At 49.3% G+C, this 20,283-nt stretch overlaps 1 protein-coding gene across 1 annotated transcript in view; it reads right to left on the bottom strand.

The window, feature by feature from the left end:
• Positions 1–20,283, bottom strand: part of PAPPA2 (pappalysin 2) — a gene marked incomplete at its 5' end in the record, with an annotated part of 171,404 nt that overhangs the window by 117,836 nt on the left and 33,285 nt on the right. The window contains one exon of the mRNA XM_084637992.1: positions 4,085–4,230. Within this exon, the coding sequence (XP_084494118.1) occupies positions 4,085–4,230 (146 nt within the window). The remainder of the gene's footprint in view (positions 1–4,084; positions 4,231–20,283) is intronic.

Here is a 20,283-nt window from a genome sequence, read left to right as displayed (position 1 = left end):
AGAGACCTGATATCTTTTATAGTCTAAAATGAAGAGAATGTCTGCGGCCTCTAACATAATGCCTCTTAGCTGTGTCCAAGTGTAGAAGCGTTTCCATTTAGACAGGTAACATTTTCTAGTAGAGTCCTTTCTGCTAATAGAAAGGATGTCCTGCATGGCTGAGGAGCATGGACATTCTAGGGTCAGGAGCTCTAGAAAGGTCAGGATGGCAATCGGTAGGGGAGACAACATGTGTGCAGGAGGCTGGGGAACCAAACTGTTTAGGCCAGAATGGGTGATGAGGATGACAGTCACCTTGTCTTGTTGGATCTTGTGCAGCACCCGTGATAAGAGTGGTAGCATAGTTGAGCTGGTCTGACCAGGAGAGAAGGAGCGCATCACCCTGGAAGTGATAACTGAGAGCTTCTCTGGAGCAATACATGGTGCACTTGCTGTTGGTTTGAGAAGTGAACAAAACTCTGACTGGGATTCCCCATTGCATGAAAAGTCATGTAGCACCCTGTTGTGGAGTTCCCACTCGTGGTCGATCCCAAAGCATCTGCTGGAGGGAATCTGTGAGCACATTCTGCTTCCCCAGAAGATAGGCTGCAGATAGGGTGATCTGATTAGTGATGCACCAGTTGCAGAGGTTGACTGCTTCTGCGCACAGGGAGGCAGACTTTGCTCCCCCTTGCTTGTTGATGTAGAATATGGTCATAGTGTTATTTGACATTATCAGGACATGGTGACAGTGGATGAATGGAAGAAGGAACTTGCATGCCTTTTATACTGTTCAAAGTTCCAGGACATCAATGTGCATTCTGGATTCTCGAGATGTCCACATCCCTTGTGTCATGCGGTTGTCCATATGGGCTCCCCAGTCTTGATAATTGATAATTATAGTTTTATCCAGAGAAGAGGGGATAAAGTGGACTCCCATGCATACGTGAGAAGGATTTGTCCAACATAGGCTCATGTGAGGGCGTCATAAATATGAACAGGGAAGCTGTACATAATTGCCTTACCTCTAAGGGGTTAATCATTCAATTAACCTAGTTGGCACCTGATCAGAAGGACCAATGGGGAAAGAAGATACTTTCAAATCTGCAGGGGGGGAGGTTCTGTTTGTGCTCTCTTTGTTTGTTCCCTCTCTGGATGGAGAGAGGGACCAGGCAGGAAAAAACATCTCCTAAAAACCTACCTGAAATGAGCATATAAGATTAGAAAAATTGTAAGTAAGGCAAGGAAATGCGTTAGATTATCTTCTGTTTTAGCTTGTGAATTTTCCCTATGCTAAGAGGTAATTTCATTCCTGTTTTGTAACTGGAAAGCAGAATCAGAGGGGAATCCTCTGTGTTTTAAATCTTTTTATTTACCCTGTAAAGTTACCTTCCATCCTGATTTTGCAGGTGTGATTCTTTTACTTTTTTAAAAAATAAAATTCTTCTTTTAAGAACCTGATTGATTTTCAGTGTCCTAAAAACCCAGGGGTTTGGTCTGTGCTCACATTGTAACTAATTGGTTACTATATTAATCTCAAGCCTCCCCTGGAAAGGGGGTGAAGGGGTTTGTGGGAATATTTTGGGATAACAGGGACTCCAAGTGGCCCTTTTTCCTGAATTTTTGTCTAACTCACTTGGTGGTGGCAGCAATACCATCCAAGGACAAGGAAAGGATTTGTGCATTGGGGAAATTTTAACCTAAGCTGGTAGAAATAAGCTTAGGGGGTCCTTCATGGAGGTCCCCACATCTGTATCCCAGAGTTCAGAGTGGGGAGGGAACCCTGACAGAGGGACTTTGATCCAGATTCTCAAGGTATTTAGGTGCCTAACTCCCAATAAAACCAATGGGCATTAGGCACCTTTGAGGATCTGGATCTTTGTCAAAAGCTTTGTTTTTTGAAGTCCAAATGAACTACTGCTTGTTCCTATGCCTCTTCTGAACCGAGACAGGTATGCATGCTACAATGTGTGAAGTGATGTCTGTGTGGTGGAAACACCTGTTGATTGAATGCAAAGATGTCACCCTCCCTCACAAAAGAAGAGACAGTCTTGAACCAAAGCCTTCAATCCATGCCTGAGCTTCGGCAAAGTTCAGATCCAGATGCAAACTTCCCAGCACTGGCTCTAATGCCAGGCTAAAGCCCACCCCACCCCAGGACCTTTAGTTGAAGCGCTTGACTCAAACACTGCAGCAGGTGCCTAGCTTGGCTTACGATTTCAGGCTGGATGAGCCTGAATAAGGTAAATGCAAGGCTTTGAGACATCAGACTACCCCGCTGCCTTCCTGCACGCATCTTAATGTACACAGTCAGAGGTGTGCACTGAAAAGGAGCCGAGAAAGGCCTGGTGATGAAGGGAAGGGATAGGGGACACACACGGACAGTCAGAGGGGGTTGAAGAGAAGAAGTATGACTGAGGAGCTGGTTGTAGGAAAATTAATGTCAGTCACAAGTGGCTGAGCCTTGAAAATGATTCTTGGTAGCTGAAGGAATGAATTCCACGGAGATCTGCCTTCCTCAACAAGCAAGTGGAGCACTCTGCAACTGAGAAGCCAGCCCCAAAATCCACGGCACTGTGAGCATTCAGCACGCTGAAGAAAGGAAACTGTAAAAATAACTTTCAAACAGTGCTCCAATGGCTGTTTAAAATTTGAAGGTTTGAACATCCCACGCTATAAAAGCAGAAGGTCAAGGTCTGGCGTGCAGGTGCCGGGAGCAATTACTTCCAGTTACTTAAGTGTTGCTCAGTAAGATGTTTTGACTGCAAAGAGTAAAGGGCTCTGCCAGAAATGTCTGAGAGCAGAGAGAGGGAGGGAAGGTAGGGGGGGAAAAAGAGGGAAATAGAAGAAAGAGAAAAAGAAAAAGACATGCAGAAGAGAAGGAAACATGAACCACATCAGTTCTGTTTGAACAGCAGCTATCTGTGCCCCATTGGGGGAGCACCTCCTAGGGTGACCAGATAGCTCGTGTGAAAAATCGGGATGGGGGTGGGAGGTAATAGGAGCCTATATAAGAAAAAGACCCAAAAATTGGGACTGTCCCTATAAAATCAGGACATCTGGTCACTCTAGCACCTCCTGCTCTCCACTTTTTATTGGGGCTGATTTAGGGGCCTGTTCCCAAGCCTACTGAAGGCAGTGGGATTCTTTCCATTGACTTGGCTGGGTGTTGGATCAGGCTCTAAAAAAGTGACTAGATCTGGCATCTGTACTGATGTTTGCGTAGAGGAGCCCTCGGTGCTAATGCCTGGTGCTGATGGCCTGCTCTGGAAGCATTCAAATCTCTTCTTTAGTTCTCTTGAAATCAAAAAAGGAAGCCTGCAAATTATACACACAGCTAATCTGTTCAACCCAGCGTTGCTACTATTGCCGCCCCTGCTGCCTCTCTCTGTGTGCTACCCCAGCAGGGGGGTTCTGGATCTCTGTAGGGCTAGACAGAAGTCATGCTAGGGTGGGGAAAGAACAAGCAGCCCCCTTGGAAGCTGCTCAGCCCATAGGGCAGCCCTGCCTGCCCTCTCCCCCACACTGGCCATAATTGTAGCCCCTCTGCTCTCAAAACGAGAAAAAGGAACTTTTCTGAACCTCTCTCCAAAGCTTCTCTTGGGGCTCACGGCAGTAAATTTGGATGGATCCACATCACTTACCTTCTGACTCTGATCCTCCCTGGCATGTCTGCGCCGACTCTCTTGGTGTGGCCACAGTCAGGCCTGACGTTAAGATTCCCTTGCTCCTTTCCAGATGAAACCCCAATCACAGCTCCCCTGGATAGGAGCGCCTATCCTAAGGAAGCACTCTTCCTGTGCTCCGTCCCCACCCCGAGGGGCTGGCCATCTCAAGTATAACAGCCCCTGGTTGGGATGAATGCAGGACTCCTAGCTCCAAAGCACAGGCCTCTACTGCATATGCTGAAGGCCACAGGGTCTGATCCAGAACCCACTCAAGTTAATCAGAGTCTTGCCACTGACTCCATCGGGCTTTGGATCAGACCGCTGGCCCCACCTGCCTCCCCATGCCCTATGAGTGTCGAAGTAGGCAGCTGTCCCCTGTGCACCAGTCACAGAGGGAGAAGCTGACACATGGGAGTCACATAAGGGGACTGGCTTACCCAGATGGCTGAGGGCCTCTTTATCCCATGGCCAGGTGGCGGCACCAGCCAGCTCCTCCCGCACCGAGCTGGCAAAGTAGACATTGAGGAAGTGTGTGCTGTTCAGCTGCAGTGCCTCCTTCAGCTCCTTCACGCTCATGTACGCCCTGCAGGGACAGGGAATGGGAGACAGTCAGCAGATATCTCAGTGCAGCAGGAAGGAGTAGGATTGTGTTGAACTGGTGTAGAACGGGGCCCTGGGAGAGGCGTAGGAACAACCAGAGCAGAAGCAGCCCCAGAGAATCCATCCCTTGAGACCCAGTGCATGCTGGGAAAGTCTGGAACGGTTTGGCCAGTTTTAGGGAGATGTCCAACCAGACTGTTAATTCGTTACCTTAATGCTGAGTCGTATCATGTTAGTTAAAGGGCTTGGGCAGAGATACAACTAAGCAAATATAAATAATTCTTGCTATTTATAGTCTCTCCCTAGTTAAGACTGAATTCTGCTCTTAGAGAAGGTACCTGTCCTGGAGCATCAGGAATCCGGGGGACCCCTAGGAAGAGAGAAAAGGGGGAAAGAGAGAAAAATGAGGCAAGGAAATGGGAGGAGAGATGAATGGGTAACTCCAGGGAGAGAGAGAGGAAAGGAAGAGACCACCCCCACTGGGGGGAAGAGAAGGGGACTTGCTCTAGGAAAGAGAGAAGGGGGAACTCAAGGGAGAGAAAGGGTGTTCACCCAGAGGGAGAAAGGTGGGAGAAAGGTGCTTATAACTGTATTGGTTTCAGTGAGACACCCCCAGGTTTCTCAAGAGGCTAGGCTCTCCCTGAAACAGACCTGAAGATCCTTGCTCTCTCTCTCTGTTCCTCCATTCATACCTCACCACCTTCTTTCAGGGCTGACCCTTCTCTGCTCTCCTCCCAGCTCTGTACCTGGATCTCTGCCCTGCCCTGCTCCAACTGGACTCCTGCCTCCACTTTGCAGCATTCAGTGATGGCAGAGGGACCAAAGAACTAAGCGTGGGCTGGGGTGAAACGATACGTTCCCATCTGATATCTGAAGTGAGGAGAAGAATCAATCAGATCAAGAGATATGCACATACAGGCATGGAAGACACCTCAAGGGCCTCTGAGTTTGGGCACCCAAAAATGGAGGTGCCTGAAATCACAAGTCTCTTTTGAAAGTTTTGGCCATTTCAGAATCCAATCCCTTTCGGCTCCTGAATTCTGCTAGCAGCAGCCTCCTCTCTGTCCCTCCATCTGACCCTGAGCTGCAGCTCCTGGCATACAGAGCTTGGCTACCCTGGCAGACTCCGTGAGGCACCTGCCAATGCCACTTGAGCGACTCCCTTTTCCAGCTGCTATTGGGCGGGTGCCTGAGCGAAGCTAGCCATCAGTCCAAGGGATTCATTATCATCATGTATTAAAGTTCTCACTGCTAATGCATTCATGAACCCCATTAGCCACCACAATATGGTGATAGCCAGTCCCAGCAAATAAGAGGGACATATTTTCTGTGTCCACTCAAAGGACACAGTATCTGATCCACAACCCACTGAAGTCAGGTGAAAGAGTCCCATTGACTAGAAAGTCTTTGGATCAGGCCCTGGATGACCTGGAGCAACAGATTTATGGGGGGAAAACACACCACCAAGGGAATGTACCATTTTAGAGACTAAATATACGGCACAATGCTGATAAAATCATTAGTGGTGAAAAACGCCTCACTTATCACATGCTATCATGATCTTTCCATAGCAACTGGCAGCTTGTAAGTTACATGGTAGGGAGATACTGTGAGGGGAATGCAGCCACCTCTCCCTACTGGGAGCTAGATACCAAGGGAACTTTCCGCCCCCCCAGGACCATTCATGCAGGCAAACAAAAAATGCAACTGTACTTTATATACCGGCTTTCACAGAAGCTGTATGCTATAATGCACAAGAGCATTCAGTGACGGCAGAGAGACCGAAAAACTAGACATGGGCCAGGGTGAAAAGACACTTTCCCATCTGATATCTGGAATGAGGAGAAGACTCAATGAGACCTAGAGATATGCAAATACACTACTCAGGATGCCAAGGACTGCAGTGAAAGCTCACACACACACACCCAGGGGAGGATGGAGAGACAGAGAGGAGGCTGTGGCTGGCAGAATGCAGGAGCAGAAAGGGATTGGAAGAGAGAAACAAGGCCCCTGAAGCAGGCTGAAAGCAGGCCCACGGGGCACAGGAAAACCAAAGAGGACATTTTGAATTGGATTCTGAAACGGCCAAAATTTTCAATATTGACTAGCAATATCAGGCACCTCCATTTTTGGGTACCCGAACTGAGACCACCTCCAGGTGCCTGGTTTTCACAAAGCGCTGAGTCTGTTTCCTCTGAGAATCAAGCCCCTGGACGGTGTCTCAGGTGCCCCCAAAACAGAGTCACCCCCAAATCATTAGTCACTTTGGGAAACCATGGCTGGAGCTACTGGTGGTGGTCCAGGATGGGGCTGAGAGGACCCCATTTCTTACTCCACTTCTCATCACAAGCAGCGATTGCAGAAAACACTTCCCCTGCCATCTAAATCGCAGACAGCAGCCACTCCCCACCCAGATGCAGCAAAGTTAGGAAAATCTGATCCCTCTGCATCGCCTTGTCAGGCTTTCCCCAACACGCGCCATGATGACACTATCTCTTCAACCCCACCAGGGCAGGAGCAATCAGAAAAGGGGACCCCCAGGTCATCCCACCTGACCTCCTGCATAATGCAGGCCATCAACAGCGCCCGGCACTCACACACTGACCACCACCACACCAACTAGATCAAGTATTGAAACCCTCTGGAGACTACACTGGTACGTGCCACAGGCTGAGAACAGAAGGGACCAAGATGCACCAATGCCTGAGGCCCCGGCAATGTCAGGCAATTGATTAGGTGGGATATACCCTCTCGATCCCGACAAATGTCCTGTACCTCTGGCTCTAGAGGAAGGTGATACCCCACCAAGCTCACTGCCAATCTGACCTGGGGGAAATTCCTTCCTGACCTCACAGATGGTGATCAGTTAAACCTGGGCACATGAGCAAGAACCAGCCAGCCAAGCACCTGAGAGAGAGAACACTCGGTGCCACCTCAGAGCACTGGCTGACCCCGTCCAGTGTCCCATCTCTAGCGGTGGCCACCTCTGATGCTTCAGAGGAAGGAGACAAAACCCACCCACCCAACCAACCAACCAAAAAACACAAAGAACACATGGGGAGGGGAGAGAAAATCCCTTTCTGAGCCCATAAATAAACCTGGAGGACATTTCTGTGGCATGACTCAGAAGGAACAGAAGCACAAACATAACAGGAATGGAGGGAGTAGAAAAGCTCCCTCATGCACATGGGCTGCTCGGGGGACCCAGGTTTTAAAAATAACATTGCTTCTTGACCTGTGATATCTTGGAAAAACAGCCCCAAGCCCTCCCGAGCCATCCAGTTTCCGGGGGCTGACGTCAGCTGTGTTCAGAGGGATATTCCTGACGCCTCTCTTCTGGAGACATGATGTTTTTCTGGCCGACGCCTGCTGGTCCCCTGACACCAGCAACATTTTTTTTCTACCCTTAATTGTGAGGAACTATAATTTCCTCCCTCGAGAGACTTGTGCAGTTCAAGGCCGTGTTAGGGGGTGAGTGATGGGCTAGAGAGAAGAATGGTTCCTGATTTCTCCCACAGCGGCAGGGTAAGCACACAGATCTTCCCGCCAATCTCCCCAAAGACGCTAGAGAGACCAAACATCTCCGGAATGGACAATTCTCTGATTTCCCTCAATCCCCCTATGAGCATGCAACTGGCGTCTCCGCCTGTCGTTGGCTCAGCTGCCAATGTTATGCTAGCCCTCGTCCTAGGCAGTTCCGTTATTTTCTCTTGAGGGAAGGGGGATCAGCCTCCCACTCCCTCTGCCTCCACAAACTGGTTAAGCTACAACCCTCCCCCATTCCCCAAATAACTTCCCAGCTCCCCCAAATGGGAGGATTCCAAATTGGTGTGAGCTGACACCAGGAGGTCAGCCAGGCTGGTCTGAGCTGACATCCAGGAGTAAGGAGTACAAAAACAATGAGGAATAAAACACAGGCTGAAGGAGAAAAAGGAAGAGCCATTGGGTTTTCCAGATGAAGCAAAACAAGTGTTTCTTCGTCCAAGTACGCAGGCTACTGGTGAGCATCAGCCAAGCTCTCCCCTGGGTTATCCCAGTGCAGCCCTGCTGAAATCTGGAGGAGAATTTAGTAAGCAGGGGTAGAGAACGTATATGACTGTAGTGGTCTTGCACAGGAAACATCCTCCCACACTACAGTGCGCATCTCCCCACGCTATGCCATGCACTAGGCACCGCAGCCTGCAGGGGTAGGGGCACCATTCTCATTGTGTTGTGCCATGCATTCAGCTCTGCACCTTTGCAGCTGAAACGCCCTCACAGCCTGCAGGAGTGGGAGGTGTCACTCTGCTTGCTCTGTGCCATGCACTGGGGCATGTGGCTCTACGGGGGAGTTAACACCACAGCCTGTAGGGACATGGCTGCTGCTGCTTTCATCTGCTTTGGCTTCTCCACCGCAGGAGAGGGAGCGTTGTTTGCGCACAGCCGGGAGAAGGGAAGGGGCGCAGTGCTGCATTGGTCAGTGCAGGTTCTACGAGCTGGAGGGTGCATCTGGATGCAAGTATAAGCCACATACCTTCTGGGTGTCGTGTTCTGTCCCATCTAGTGGCACCGAGACCACTTAAAGAGAGAGACAAAATGAGTCCGCTCTACAGCCTTAGGTAACAGCCAGTTGGCTCTTAGCTCATGCAGTAGAGGGTCATGCACTAAGCTGCAGGTTCAATCCTGCCTGCCAACGACCGGGTCTGTCAGCGTTACACAAGCCCTTCTCTGGGAGGGAAGAGGGAATAAGTAGGCTTAACTAATAAACTATATGATGGGAAGATTCAGAACCCTGTCGATGGCATGGGCACAAAACAGCCCATTAGCAAGAGGCAGCTGGTGGCACTTTGAGGCCAGCACATATCCCGTGCCATAACTTAAATCATGCTGAATTCTCTGAGTATTGCTAATGATGCAGAATGTAACTCCACAGGAATTCCACTGCCGTTCAAAAATAGGAGCTTCTTCTCCGCCAGCAGGCCAGTGGAGAGGTGGGGCTGGGAGCAAGCTCCCCAAGTACCCTCCACGGACACTGGGAAATACTTGAGAGCCAGCCAGCTCCAAGCCAAGCGCCCAGGCTGCTGAAGTCATCTGAAACTCTGGTTGTCTTTTTATGTCCCTCACCAAGCTCCCATTCTGCAGAGAAAGTCCTCTCTCCCACCCCTGCCAACCGGGGAGGCTCTCTGTTCCCCGGTCCCTGCTGACGGAAGTGGTGTCTCCAGGAAGGGCTTCCCAGCAGCTGGCGCTCGGCTGCCTGTGGGGCTCGTGATTAGGTGGGCGTTTCAGCAGAGCATTTGCAGTGTGCCAAGGGTGAGTGAAGCCAAGAGCAGCCTAGTCTCTCTGAAGCTATGTCCAAAGGTAGAAGAGAGCAGTGTCTAAGGTGCTTGAGCTCCTGCCCAGCACTGGACCCTGGCATAAGGCTCTCACCCATCCTTACAGTGATAGGGTGATCTCACAGTACAGAGCATCCCTGAGATCCCTTGGTCATCACCCCGGACCAGCTGAGGCATCACAGTGTCGTGACCAGGGTTGGTTTGTTTCACTGAAGTTCTCCTTTGTTGGTTGAGTGAGACGGTCTCACATCCAACTTGGCTTGGAAACTCCAGATTAACAGCTCAGTCTCCAGGGCAGCGCCTGTCAAGGTGCCATCCACATCCGTGGATGCGTCACGGCAACAGCACAATGTCGTCACATCCAAAGCGCTGCCGCTAAGCTGGGAGAGTCCGGTCGCATGGGAAGGATAAAGCATGCCTGAGAGGATCAGGGACGCTTGAAGGACAGCCAGACATTCTCTCAGGATCTAGAGAGGCACAAAGTTCCTGAACCAATGTCCACTGCTGTCAACAGAAACTACCGCCCACTAGCTTTAATGGGTTTGGACTAGAGCCCCAGAGCTTAAATGGGGGTGTGTGCACAAGGGATCAGAGCATCACATAGCCACATGGGCCTGAGGACACATCTCTTAGGGACAGACACTGCCAGTTGATGAGGGACCTAGAAAGCAGCTGTTGTTGCCAGTGTGGAGTGAAAGACGTCATTTCATATTCGAGAAGAAGCACTGTGTGAAGGCAGGGACAAAACGGAGATGCAGTGCAGATATGCGAGGGGCCCAGGAACCCAGGTGCTCCCCATAGCATGGGGAATTCCTGGTTACTTTAACAGGAGTTATTTGTACCCTGCTGGAGGGAAATCTGGCTTCTGAACTGGAACCGCAGGTGGGCGTGGCAGGTATGGGCTGAAGTGCACTGGCAGAGTTGTATGTGGGACCCAGCACTGCAATAGCAAGGGGTGCTGTGAGTGAGGACCGAAGTGCACAGGGAGAGCCATGTCGCTATGCAGCACTGGAACGGCCGTGGGGTTGCAGATCAGGTGCCGTGGCAGTGCGTGGGAGCCAGGACTGGAACAGTAGGTGAGCTGCGGTTGTGGATTGAGGTGCACTGTGAGAGCAGCGTGGGTGGAGTTTGCAGAGCACCTGCCTATTCTGTCCCTGGCTCTTGCCAGTGCTACCCATCCAATCACTTTCATAAGCACCAAGTTCCACTGATTTTGACAGAGAGAAAAACCCATCGACACATTTCCCTGGGTAAAGGCAGAGTGATTTACCATCAGTGGCCACCATCAACTAGACTGAGCCGGTGCCCTGAGCAGTACAGGTGGTTGAGTGACTATAAGCAGGATGGAGGTGCTGGCAGGGCATTCTACCTGAAGGTCCCATGGCTGCTGGCCCCTGATCCTTGTGGACATGCTGCAAAGCCCACCTTTTCCTTTTGGGCAAGGGATGTGGAGGGAATGGCTGGAGCCTTGAGATAGGAAGATAGGAAGTGCCAGAATGGATCAGAGCTGGGGCACATCTCATCCTGTGTCCTGTCTCTGACCGTGCAAAGTACCTGCTGCTCCAGAGAAAGAACCCTGCAGTTAGAGGCGATCAGATAATCTGCCCCCAGGGAAGGCTCCCTCCTGATCCTCAATAGTTAGAGGCTGAATTATGCCCGGAAAGAGCAGGGTTTGGATCTGACTCTGGAAAACTATAGAGATCCCTTTTAGACTTACACAGGGGTATCCACCTGCCTGAGCTGGGGAGCAGATCATTAGGCAATACTGCTCTGGGCACAGGACGGGAGCCAGCCGACACGCTTTTAAGAAATGGAAATATAAGCAAGTGCAGATGAAGCATTTCTGTTTGCTGCTGGCCAGGGAGTCGCTCTGGCTATCAGAGAGCAAGAGCAGAAAATCCAGATGCATTTACAGCTGGGAGCTTCCAGCAGTGCACACAGCTGTCTGAGGGAGTAGGAGAAGGAGCCCGCTGAGTCTGATTAGCATCATGACTCTAGGATAGTTTGTTCCAAGCTGCACCCTTGCACATGATAAGCAGCCCTGTGTGTACACACATCCTGCACAAACCACAGACAGATGTTCAGCTTGGAAGGCCCTCGCTGGCAAGAAACACACATCACCTTCAAATAAAACCTTTGCTTCGCTTTTCAAGTTATATTTTGCAGACTTTGATGCTTCTCTCGCATGATGCCAAACCATCCGTATCAATCAGTCGCTGGCCCCCAAGTTTCTGGCCGTTACCATAAGGGGGGAATTCCCCCCACCCCTCCATGGAAAAGCAGGACGGTTTGCAAATCATATCTGAGAGTCATCCAGTCTCAAATCAGACTGGATGTTCTGCTAACCACCTTCCTTTGCCTCGTTTTCTCCTTCACCTGCCAGTGCTTTGATCATTATGCTGCTGCTTAGCTTGCTGGCTTTGAATCTTCTATGGATCAGCTGTGGATCAGAGGCTTGGATCACTGAATAACACTGCTTTTATGACATTTGCATCCATTTCCACACTCCTCCACACCCTCCAATAAACCCAAAGCTAGACAAGCTTCCAAGCTGTCTCCCCCTCATCACTTTCCTCTGTGTCACTGGACTGAATCTGGCCTGGGGCATTAAGTGGCCAAACGTCATTTTCTGTTGGCTGCGGGGTGACCTGGGGTTTTGGTGAAGTTCCCAGCAGAGAGGGATCTACACCACAGAGATCCCCGCACCGACGAGTAGAGTTGTTGCCAATCTCACCAGCGTTGCCTGTAGGTGGTCCCTCCATGGTGGAATCTTGCCCAATCCCAGCTCTGGGGAAAGAGGGCTCCAGCCTCCAGGGCTGTGAATCCAGCACATTCTTCCCCCAGAGCTAAATTCTCTTGCAAAACAGAAAACCAATTCCCATCGGCTATCCCATCGATTCCCAGCCCAAATGCCGCATGGTAGCACCATGTCACAGGGGGCAGGGGAGCAGGGCCATTTCCGGGCTCCCCGGGGCAGGGTGCCGGATGAGGAACGAGGCTCAGAGACAGAGCCCTGAACTCCAGACTCACATTTCCTAGAAAGCAGAGTGAGAGATGGGACTCAGGGAGGGCGGGGCAGGGAGCAGTGGGAAGGGAAGCAGGTCGAGCACACAGGCACAGCATGGAAACCAGAGGCTGTCAACAGGGAAAGCAAGGCTGCAGTGAGGCTGATTAAAGGAGGCATGAAGGGAGACAGATGAGAGAGATCAAGCCTCTGACTCAATAGGAACCACCTGACCTCTCCTCAGATGGGACACAGCAGACAGCGGCTGACGCCAGCAGACAGCCTGCATGTTGCAAGCTATTTCTCTTCAGCGGAGAGCGCAAGCTGCAGAGGCCTAATGGGAAGGGACAGCTGGATTGCAGAGCTCTCTCGCTGTCTGCCGAGGTGATGCATTGGATGCAAATCCTCTCTCCTGCTCTGCTATCCTCCCATTCTCAGTGCCTCTCCTGTGTGCAAGCCACAGGGCTCTCACGTCCCTTCTCTCTCTCCAACTGCAGCTATAACAATGCTCTCCCTGCCCCATACCCGCAAATCACTTCCTGTGTGGGCTTCGGGGCAACCATAACCCTTTCCCCATTACCACTGCAACTTAAGTACCAAGAGGCAATCCACAGTACTGCAGCATGTGTGCCCTACTCCTCCGCCACCACACACATGTGCCTGCTGTGCATCCCTCTACCCCATGGCGATCCACAAGCCACAGTGCAGTCTCCATTGCTTCCGGAGCCCCACACTCCAGTTACCAATTCATGGACCGCCTAGACTTGCATTCACAATGAAACCCCCCTGAGACAACCCACAAGGGTGCAGCATCTCTGCTCATTCCTTATTACCACTGCAACCCCTCCATGCTCTGCAGTGCTCCCAACTTCTTTCATTACCAATGCAACTGCACTCATCCTGACTCAATCGGCAGGGCTATGGGTTCTCAGTGCATAGCTCTTATCCCAATGCAATCTGCAGGCCCCATACATTCCCATTTCCAGTGCTTCTCCTTTACCCTGAAGCAATCCTCAGGGTTGTACCACACCTGCCCTCTCTCTCCCCACTACCTATCACCGTTCTTTGCATCACAGCAGCAGCCTAGATCAGGGCCCCCTTGTACTCGACATTGCATGAACAGTCCCTGCCCCAAAGGCTTACAATCGAAAAAACAAGACAGTCAAAGGAAGAACTAATATTCCCATTTTACGGTAGGAACCTGAGGCACAGGGAGATTTAAGTGATTTGTCCAAGGTCATGCAGGGAATCTGTGGCAGAGCTGGGAACTGAACCTGAGTCCCATTGAACCAGGCTTGGGCTGGACCCTGGGCTTTAGGGTCCTGTGAGATGGGAGGATCCCAGAGCTCGGACTGCAGCCTGGGCCAGAATGTCTACACCACAATAAAACAGCCCCTTAGCCCAAGCCAGCTGGCACAGGCCAGCCCTGGGTGTCTAACTGCAGTGTAGACAGACCCTAAACAATAAACACACTTGGGGGATTAGCCAAGAATCCAGGCAAATGGAAGCACCTAACACCTTGTAAATTTTTACCTGTGGACAACCTGCGCCATATTTGCCATGGTTTATGCAGAAGATATGACTACAAGATCCTAGGGCAGTAACCTTTTCATGCACTTGCAACAATCCTAGCCCTTGTGCATGAGATCTGCCACTGGACAAATGGAGCTTGTGGGTACAAATTCTAACACTTGTACGTACACTGGAGTGAGGATTTGAAGGGTGGGCTTTTCCAAAGCTCTCAGTGTGGGCCCAGCTCTGTTCCCACTGAAATCACAGGAGCTTTCCCACTGAGGGCAGAATTAGCCCAACAAAGGGCATGTCTACACTGCAGCTAGAGGCATAGCCGTCCAAGTACTTACCTAGGTTCTCAGATGGGATTGTGCACAGGTGGCTAGCCCATGCCACTGCCCATGCTTCCCTGGCTACACCCCTGGTTTTAACACGCGAACTCAATCAAAGCCAGCGCGGGTACTTCTCCCCAAGGTGGAAATGATACTTTCCAGCCGCAGTGCAGACGTAGCCACTGAGTTCTTTTGAAAATCCCCCCATCTGAAGTGCACACACAGGCGTCTGCAGCTCCAAAACGCACCCAAATGCATCTAGCGATTCACCTAGCAATCGAAGCATTTACACCACATTCGTGACAACAGTCTGAGGCCTGGCTGAACATTTGGCCTTTACAGAGAGGAGGGGGGGAATAAATCTATTAGTAAGAGGTAAAACTGACAATGGAAAAGACAGAGGGGAAAGAGTAGGGAGAAGATATGGAAAGAAATAAAGGAAATGGAAGAAAGAGAAACAGCAATATCAGATGTTCAACTACTTTACAGAGGGCTGGCTGCTGAAATCTTAGAAAACGCACATTTCGTTTGGTATATACCAGGAGCCAGTGATGTGAGACAGTAGAAAAGGTGCAGCTTGACACTCGTGCTGGTGATGGAAGGGGAGGATAGGCGCACTGGACTCCTCTCTATGGCTCTGACCCAAAGCCTACTGAAGTCAATGGAAAGACTCCCACTGACTTCCCCGGCCTTTGGATCAGGCCCTGTCTGGGAGGGGATAATATGTCGATGCTGACTTTTTGAATGTTTGGCTTATACAGAACACATACAGGGAGGGAGGAGGATGAGGGAAACACGCAAGGCCATTTGCAGCCATGTAGGTTAAGCATGCAGGCTTTGACAAAGGCGACTCATTCTAGTACGGACACCAAGATAAAGAATCCCAGGTAGGTTTCATGTTTTGGATACATTGTACTGTTTCAAAATGGTTTAAAATGGGAGTTCCAAAATGTTCTAGTGAAAGGACCCTCTGATTCCCATTTTAGGGCCAGACCCTCATCTGGTGTAAATCAGCCTAGCTCTGTTGAAGTTGTGCTGATTTATACCAGCTTTTCATAGAATCATAGAATAATAGAATATCAGGGTTGGAAGGGACCTCAGGAGGTCATCTAGTCCAACCCCCTGCTCAAAGCAGGACCAATCCCCAATTAAATCATCCCAGCCAGGGCTTTGTCAAGCCTGACCTTAAAAACTTCTAAGGAAGGAGATTCTAAGGAAAATTCTAAGGAAGGAGATTTTCATTTCCTCTTTTGTTCAGCTGGCCCAGAGAAGAGGCAGCACAGCCCAGTTTTGCCTGCTGTTGTTGGGGCAGTGAGAGCTCTGACCATCAGACCCCTTCTGGCAAGTTTCTATACCCCAACATCCTGAAGTTCACAGCAAACTTTTAAAGCGCGGTTCTCAGCTCCTGGGAAAAAAACACAGACTGGGACAAAGTCCTGGCTTTAGATTCCCCACCTCTCCACTGCATGCACTACACTAGACCTTGCATGCCACTCTCACTAATGCCAGCAGCATAACTGCGCTCAGAGAGCAAACTGGGCAGCAGAGAGCCGCAGTATCAGCACAGCCATACAGCACAGATTGAAGAGCAGAATTCTGCCCTTAGTGCAGAAGACAACAAACCATCTTCTTTCTGTGGGAGGGGGCAACCAGCCCTGCCTTGTTATTCCTGTTCCCTGGACAGCACCGCGGACAGGCAGGCCACTGAACAGACAAGGGGAAAAGAAAAAGTCTCTCTGTCCGTGCAGCTTGGAATCTCTGATCCAAAACCCACTGAAGTCCCTGGGAGTCTCTCCATGGGGATCACTGGACATTCATCCCACACCCTCGCTCCCCCTGATCCATGTCAGGCCGTTAGGGGACAGAAAGACACATGCTCTAGGGACAGGACGAAGAATACAATGTGTGTACAAGTTAAGAACCACTTCACATCTTTTACAGCTCCCTTCCACTGACCTACTGGAGATCCCCTCCACTTATCCCCTCACTTCACTATCCTTACAGCATTATAACCCTGTCACGTGAAACCTGACTGCTGACTGTATCTATTCTAATAGAAGCCCCGTGCCCTGCTATTGACTTAACTGAGCCAATTCTCCAGAGAAACAATGCATACTGCGTCCTGCATGTACCCATGCACCTCTCCCCTTTCCTCGCCCACATTAGAGGGTGAAAAACATACATCTGCCTCTATCACAGTCACGGCTCTGTCGCATCCCTCAGAGTAATCCACAGATCTCGCAAACGCCCTTCTACTAAGCAGCGCTCTCTACTACCTCGACCGTTCAGCACAGCTACACTGGACACAGGCCACACTCACTGCACTGGGCATACATGCGGATAACAAACACATAGACGGCTCTCCTAACCCAGCTCACTGCTGACAGGACCCTTTCTAACAAAACTCCTGTGTCCTGCTAATTATACAGCGTGCACAATTCTATGCTGAAATGATGCATTGAAGACCTATGTAGCTTTTCCCTTTGCTCACACACAGAGGTGCAGAACGTAATACCACAGCTCTGTCACACTCCTCCAAGTAATTCACAAACATCCTCACATCACAAACACACCTTTACCAAGCAGTGCCTCCACCACTTACTGTAGGTACACCGAACACACTTACTCTGCCTGGAGTGTATCAAATAATTACCATTGGCTATTGTCAGGAGAACAGAGGGAAGGTGGCCTGACTGACCCTTATTTTCCCTTTATTAGTGTTAGATGGAATCCTCGTGAGTTGTAAAAGGAGGTGAACTAAAGGGTTAGCAGAGTAAAGGTATGTGTGTTAATAGGACATAATGGGGCATTGGTGAACGAGGGCAGAGTTATGGGTACATGGACAAACTTAACTCTGCACTTCCTGGTTTTCAAAAGTTTGAGTTCAGCTCAGCATTCTACAAGGGGACAACACATCACCAAGCAACCTTAACTCTGCATTAACGTAGACTTTTTTGCCATTGAATAATAATAAAGATGCGATCTGGAACTAAGGGGCCTTCCCCTGAGTGGGACTCGGCATCACCAGCTTCTACCCCCTTCAACAGAGTCTGTGGGATGTTTGGCAACAAGATGAAACCTAAAATTTAATAATACCTTTTCCTTAGCAGCTCTCAAAGCACTTTACAAACGAGGCCAGTATCATTATCCCCATCTTACACTGAGGCACGGGGATAGGAAGCAACTTGCCCAAGATCACCCAGCAGGCCAATGGTAGAGCTGGGAATAGAACCCAGGATTCCCAAGTCACAGATCAGTGCTCTGGCCACACTGCCTCCCATTTAGATGCATTTACTCCTAAAGCTCTCTCATTCAAGGACAATTTTTGCAGCCTCAATAGCTGTTAAAGAAAGAACGGGGTGTGTGGGGGGGATTCTTTTCTTCCCAATCTTAAAAAATAAAGTCAAATCTCAGATTTATTTTTAGGTCTGAGAGATTGGGTGTTCCAGCTGGGAGCAGGGCACCCTCAAGCCAGCATTCTAATAATGCCTCATTCTTGGATATAAAAAGGACACACAACAATTTATTGGGGGAGTTTTGTAATGTAACGATTGCATTTTAACCACAGGCAAAAAAAAATCCAAGGCCGCCTATCATCCCCAGTGTTGCCCTTGGCAGGCGATAATTGCTAACTTTTGGAATTTTCTCCCCCAAGTCTTCAATCAGCTTTGTTTGCATTGCACCGTTCCGGACAGCTTGAGCTCGGTGGCCCTCCGTATGCTCTCCCCGTGCAAAATGGACAATCCTATTTCCTAAATTAAGGGGGTTTGCTGAGCCAAAGAAAACTAAAAACAATACATTCATTTAACAATTCCAATGGCTTCAATGGAGCCTGCCAACCCAAACGCTGGATAAATCATTCCAGAGAGACTTTCTACTGGGAGCTGAAGGAATCCCACCAATTCTCTCCCAGTCTCCTTACTGTCGCTCATTTTTGTTTTTTTGTTTTTTGGTGGGGGGTCTCTCTAGCCAACAGGATGAGAGGTTGGTGTCCAGTCTGATGCTGTACTTTAAACTCTATGGGGCTGGGAGGAAAGGCTGTGCCCCCAGGGTTGCCCTGAAGCATCAATGGGATGAAGACAGCATCATCCAACTGTCTGCAGCCAGAAAGCTGGTCACCATGGTGCAGGGCCTTATACAAGAATTAAAGCAAGGGCAAAATTTGATCCCCCACAACCTCCCTAACTGCTCAAACACATATTGTTCTTTCACAATTGTTATCCCTATAAAATCACCCCTCTTTCTTTTGGTTTTCTCCATTACAAACATGTTTGCTATAATAACAGAGAGCATTTTGCTAGCCTCTCTTCCCATAGAAACCCAGGTATTCTACACATTGTACACAGGGATCATTTCATCCGTTTCTTGCTGCAATTCAGCCACCTCTGGGGTGGGGCATGGCAGCTGTGTGACAGCGCACAGCCACACTGCCTAACAGTTTGGAATGTACGGAAAAGTCCAAGGGAATTTAATAGGCATGAAACCGGTAGAGTTCTATAGAAATTGCCTCCCAAACTTGCTATCAAATTTTTAAATTATCCTACACAATTTAATTGAGGATGATATTCTAGCAGTAGAATTCTAAAGCCTGGTTTAAAGATTCTGCACAAAGGCTGTCATGTTCTGTTAAATTCAATAGGAGTTGCCCGTATGGGTTTAAGGCCCTAATTCAGCAGTACTTAAATGTTTGCTGAATTGGGGACTGAAAATGAATACTGGGTTTACTTCATACCTGCACTTGTCCAGTCCAATTTACTGATACTTGTGCAGTTAGACGGGCCTGAACCTGGAGTAACACAGTGGCATATTAGACCCACCGCATCCGACCCAAACTCTGCAAGGTATTTGGGGAAGGTGCTATGTATTACTCACAGTGATGTTAGGCCAGTACATGAGGCTAACACCCCCATCCTTGCAAGATGCACCAGAGGATCTAGACTGGTCTGTGCATCAATTTCCTCTTCCGTCTGAAAGAGTAACAACCAGCAGCACAGCCCCTCCTCATGCCATGCTGGAGGGGCATGCTCACTAATGACTTCGATCCTTACCCTGCAATGCTCACATCTGAATATGGTAACTGTCAAGGTTCCTTCCCCACTCTGAACTCTAGGGTACAGATGTGGGGACCTGCATGAAAAACCCCCTAAACTTATTTTTACCAGCTTAGGTTAAAACTTCCCCAAGGTACAAACTATTTTACCTTTTGCCCTTGGACTTTATTGCTGCCACCACCAAGTGTCTAACAAATATATAACAGGGAAAGAGCCCGTTTGGAAACGTCTTTACCCCCAAAATCCTCCCAAACCCTACACCCCCTTTCCTGGGGAAGGCTTGATAAAAATCCTCACCAATTTGCATAGGTGAACACAGACCCAAACCCTTGGATCTTAAGAACAAGGAAAAAGCAATCAGGTTCTTAAAAGAAGAATTTTAATTGAAGAAAAAGTAAAAGAATCACCTCTGTAAAATCAGGATGGTAAATACCTTACAGGGTAATCAGATTCAAAACATAGAGAATCCCTCTAGGCAAAACCTTAAGTTACGAAAAGACATAAAAACAGGAATATACATTCCATTCAGCACAACTTATTTTATCAGCCATTTAAACAAAACAGATTCTAACGCATATCTAACTAGATTGCTTATTAGCCCTTTATAGGAGTTCTAATCTGCATTCCTGCTCTGGTCCCAGCAAAAGCAACACACAGACAGAGAGAACCCTTTGTTTCCTCCCCCCTCGCCAGCTTTGAAAGTATCTTGTTTCCTCATTAGTCATTTTGGTTAGGTGCCAGCACAATTATCCTAGTTTATTAACCCTTTACAGTTGAAAGGGTTTTTCCTCTGGCCAGGAGGGATTTAAAGGTGTTTACCCTTCC

This window comes from Lepidochelys olivacea (assembly GCF_965140295.1).
Source record: "Lepidochelys olivacea isolate rLepOli2 genome assembly, chromosome: 8".
Classification (NCBI taxonomy): domain Eukaryota; kingdom Metazoa; phylum Chordata; order Testudines; family Cheloniidae; genus Lepidochelys; species Lepidochelys olivacea.
The sequence above is the reverse complement of the archived record's forward strand: the minus strand, read 5'-3'. Positions and strand labels throughout refer to the sequence as shown.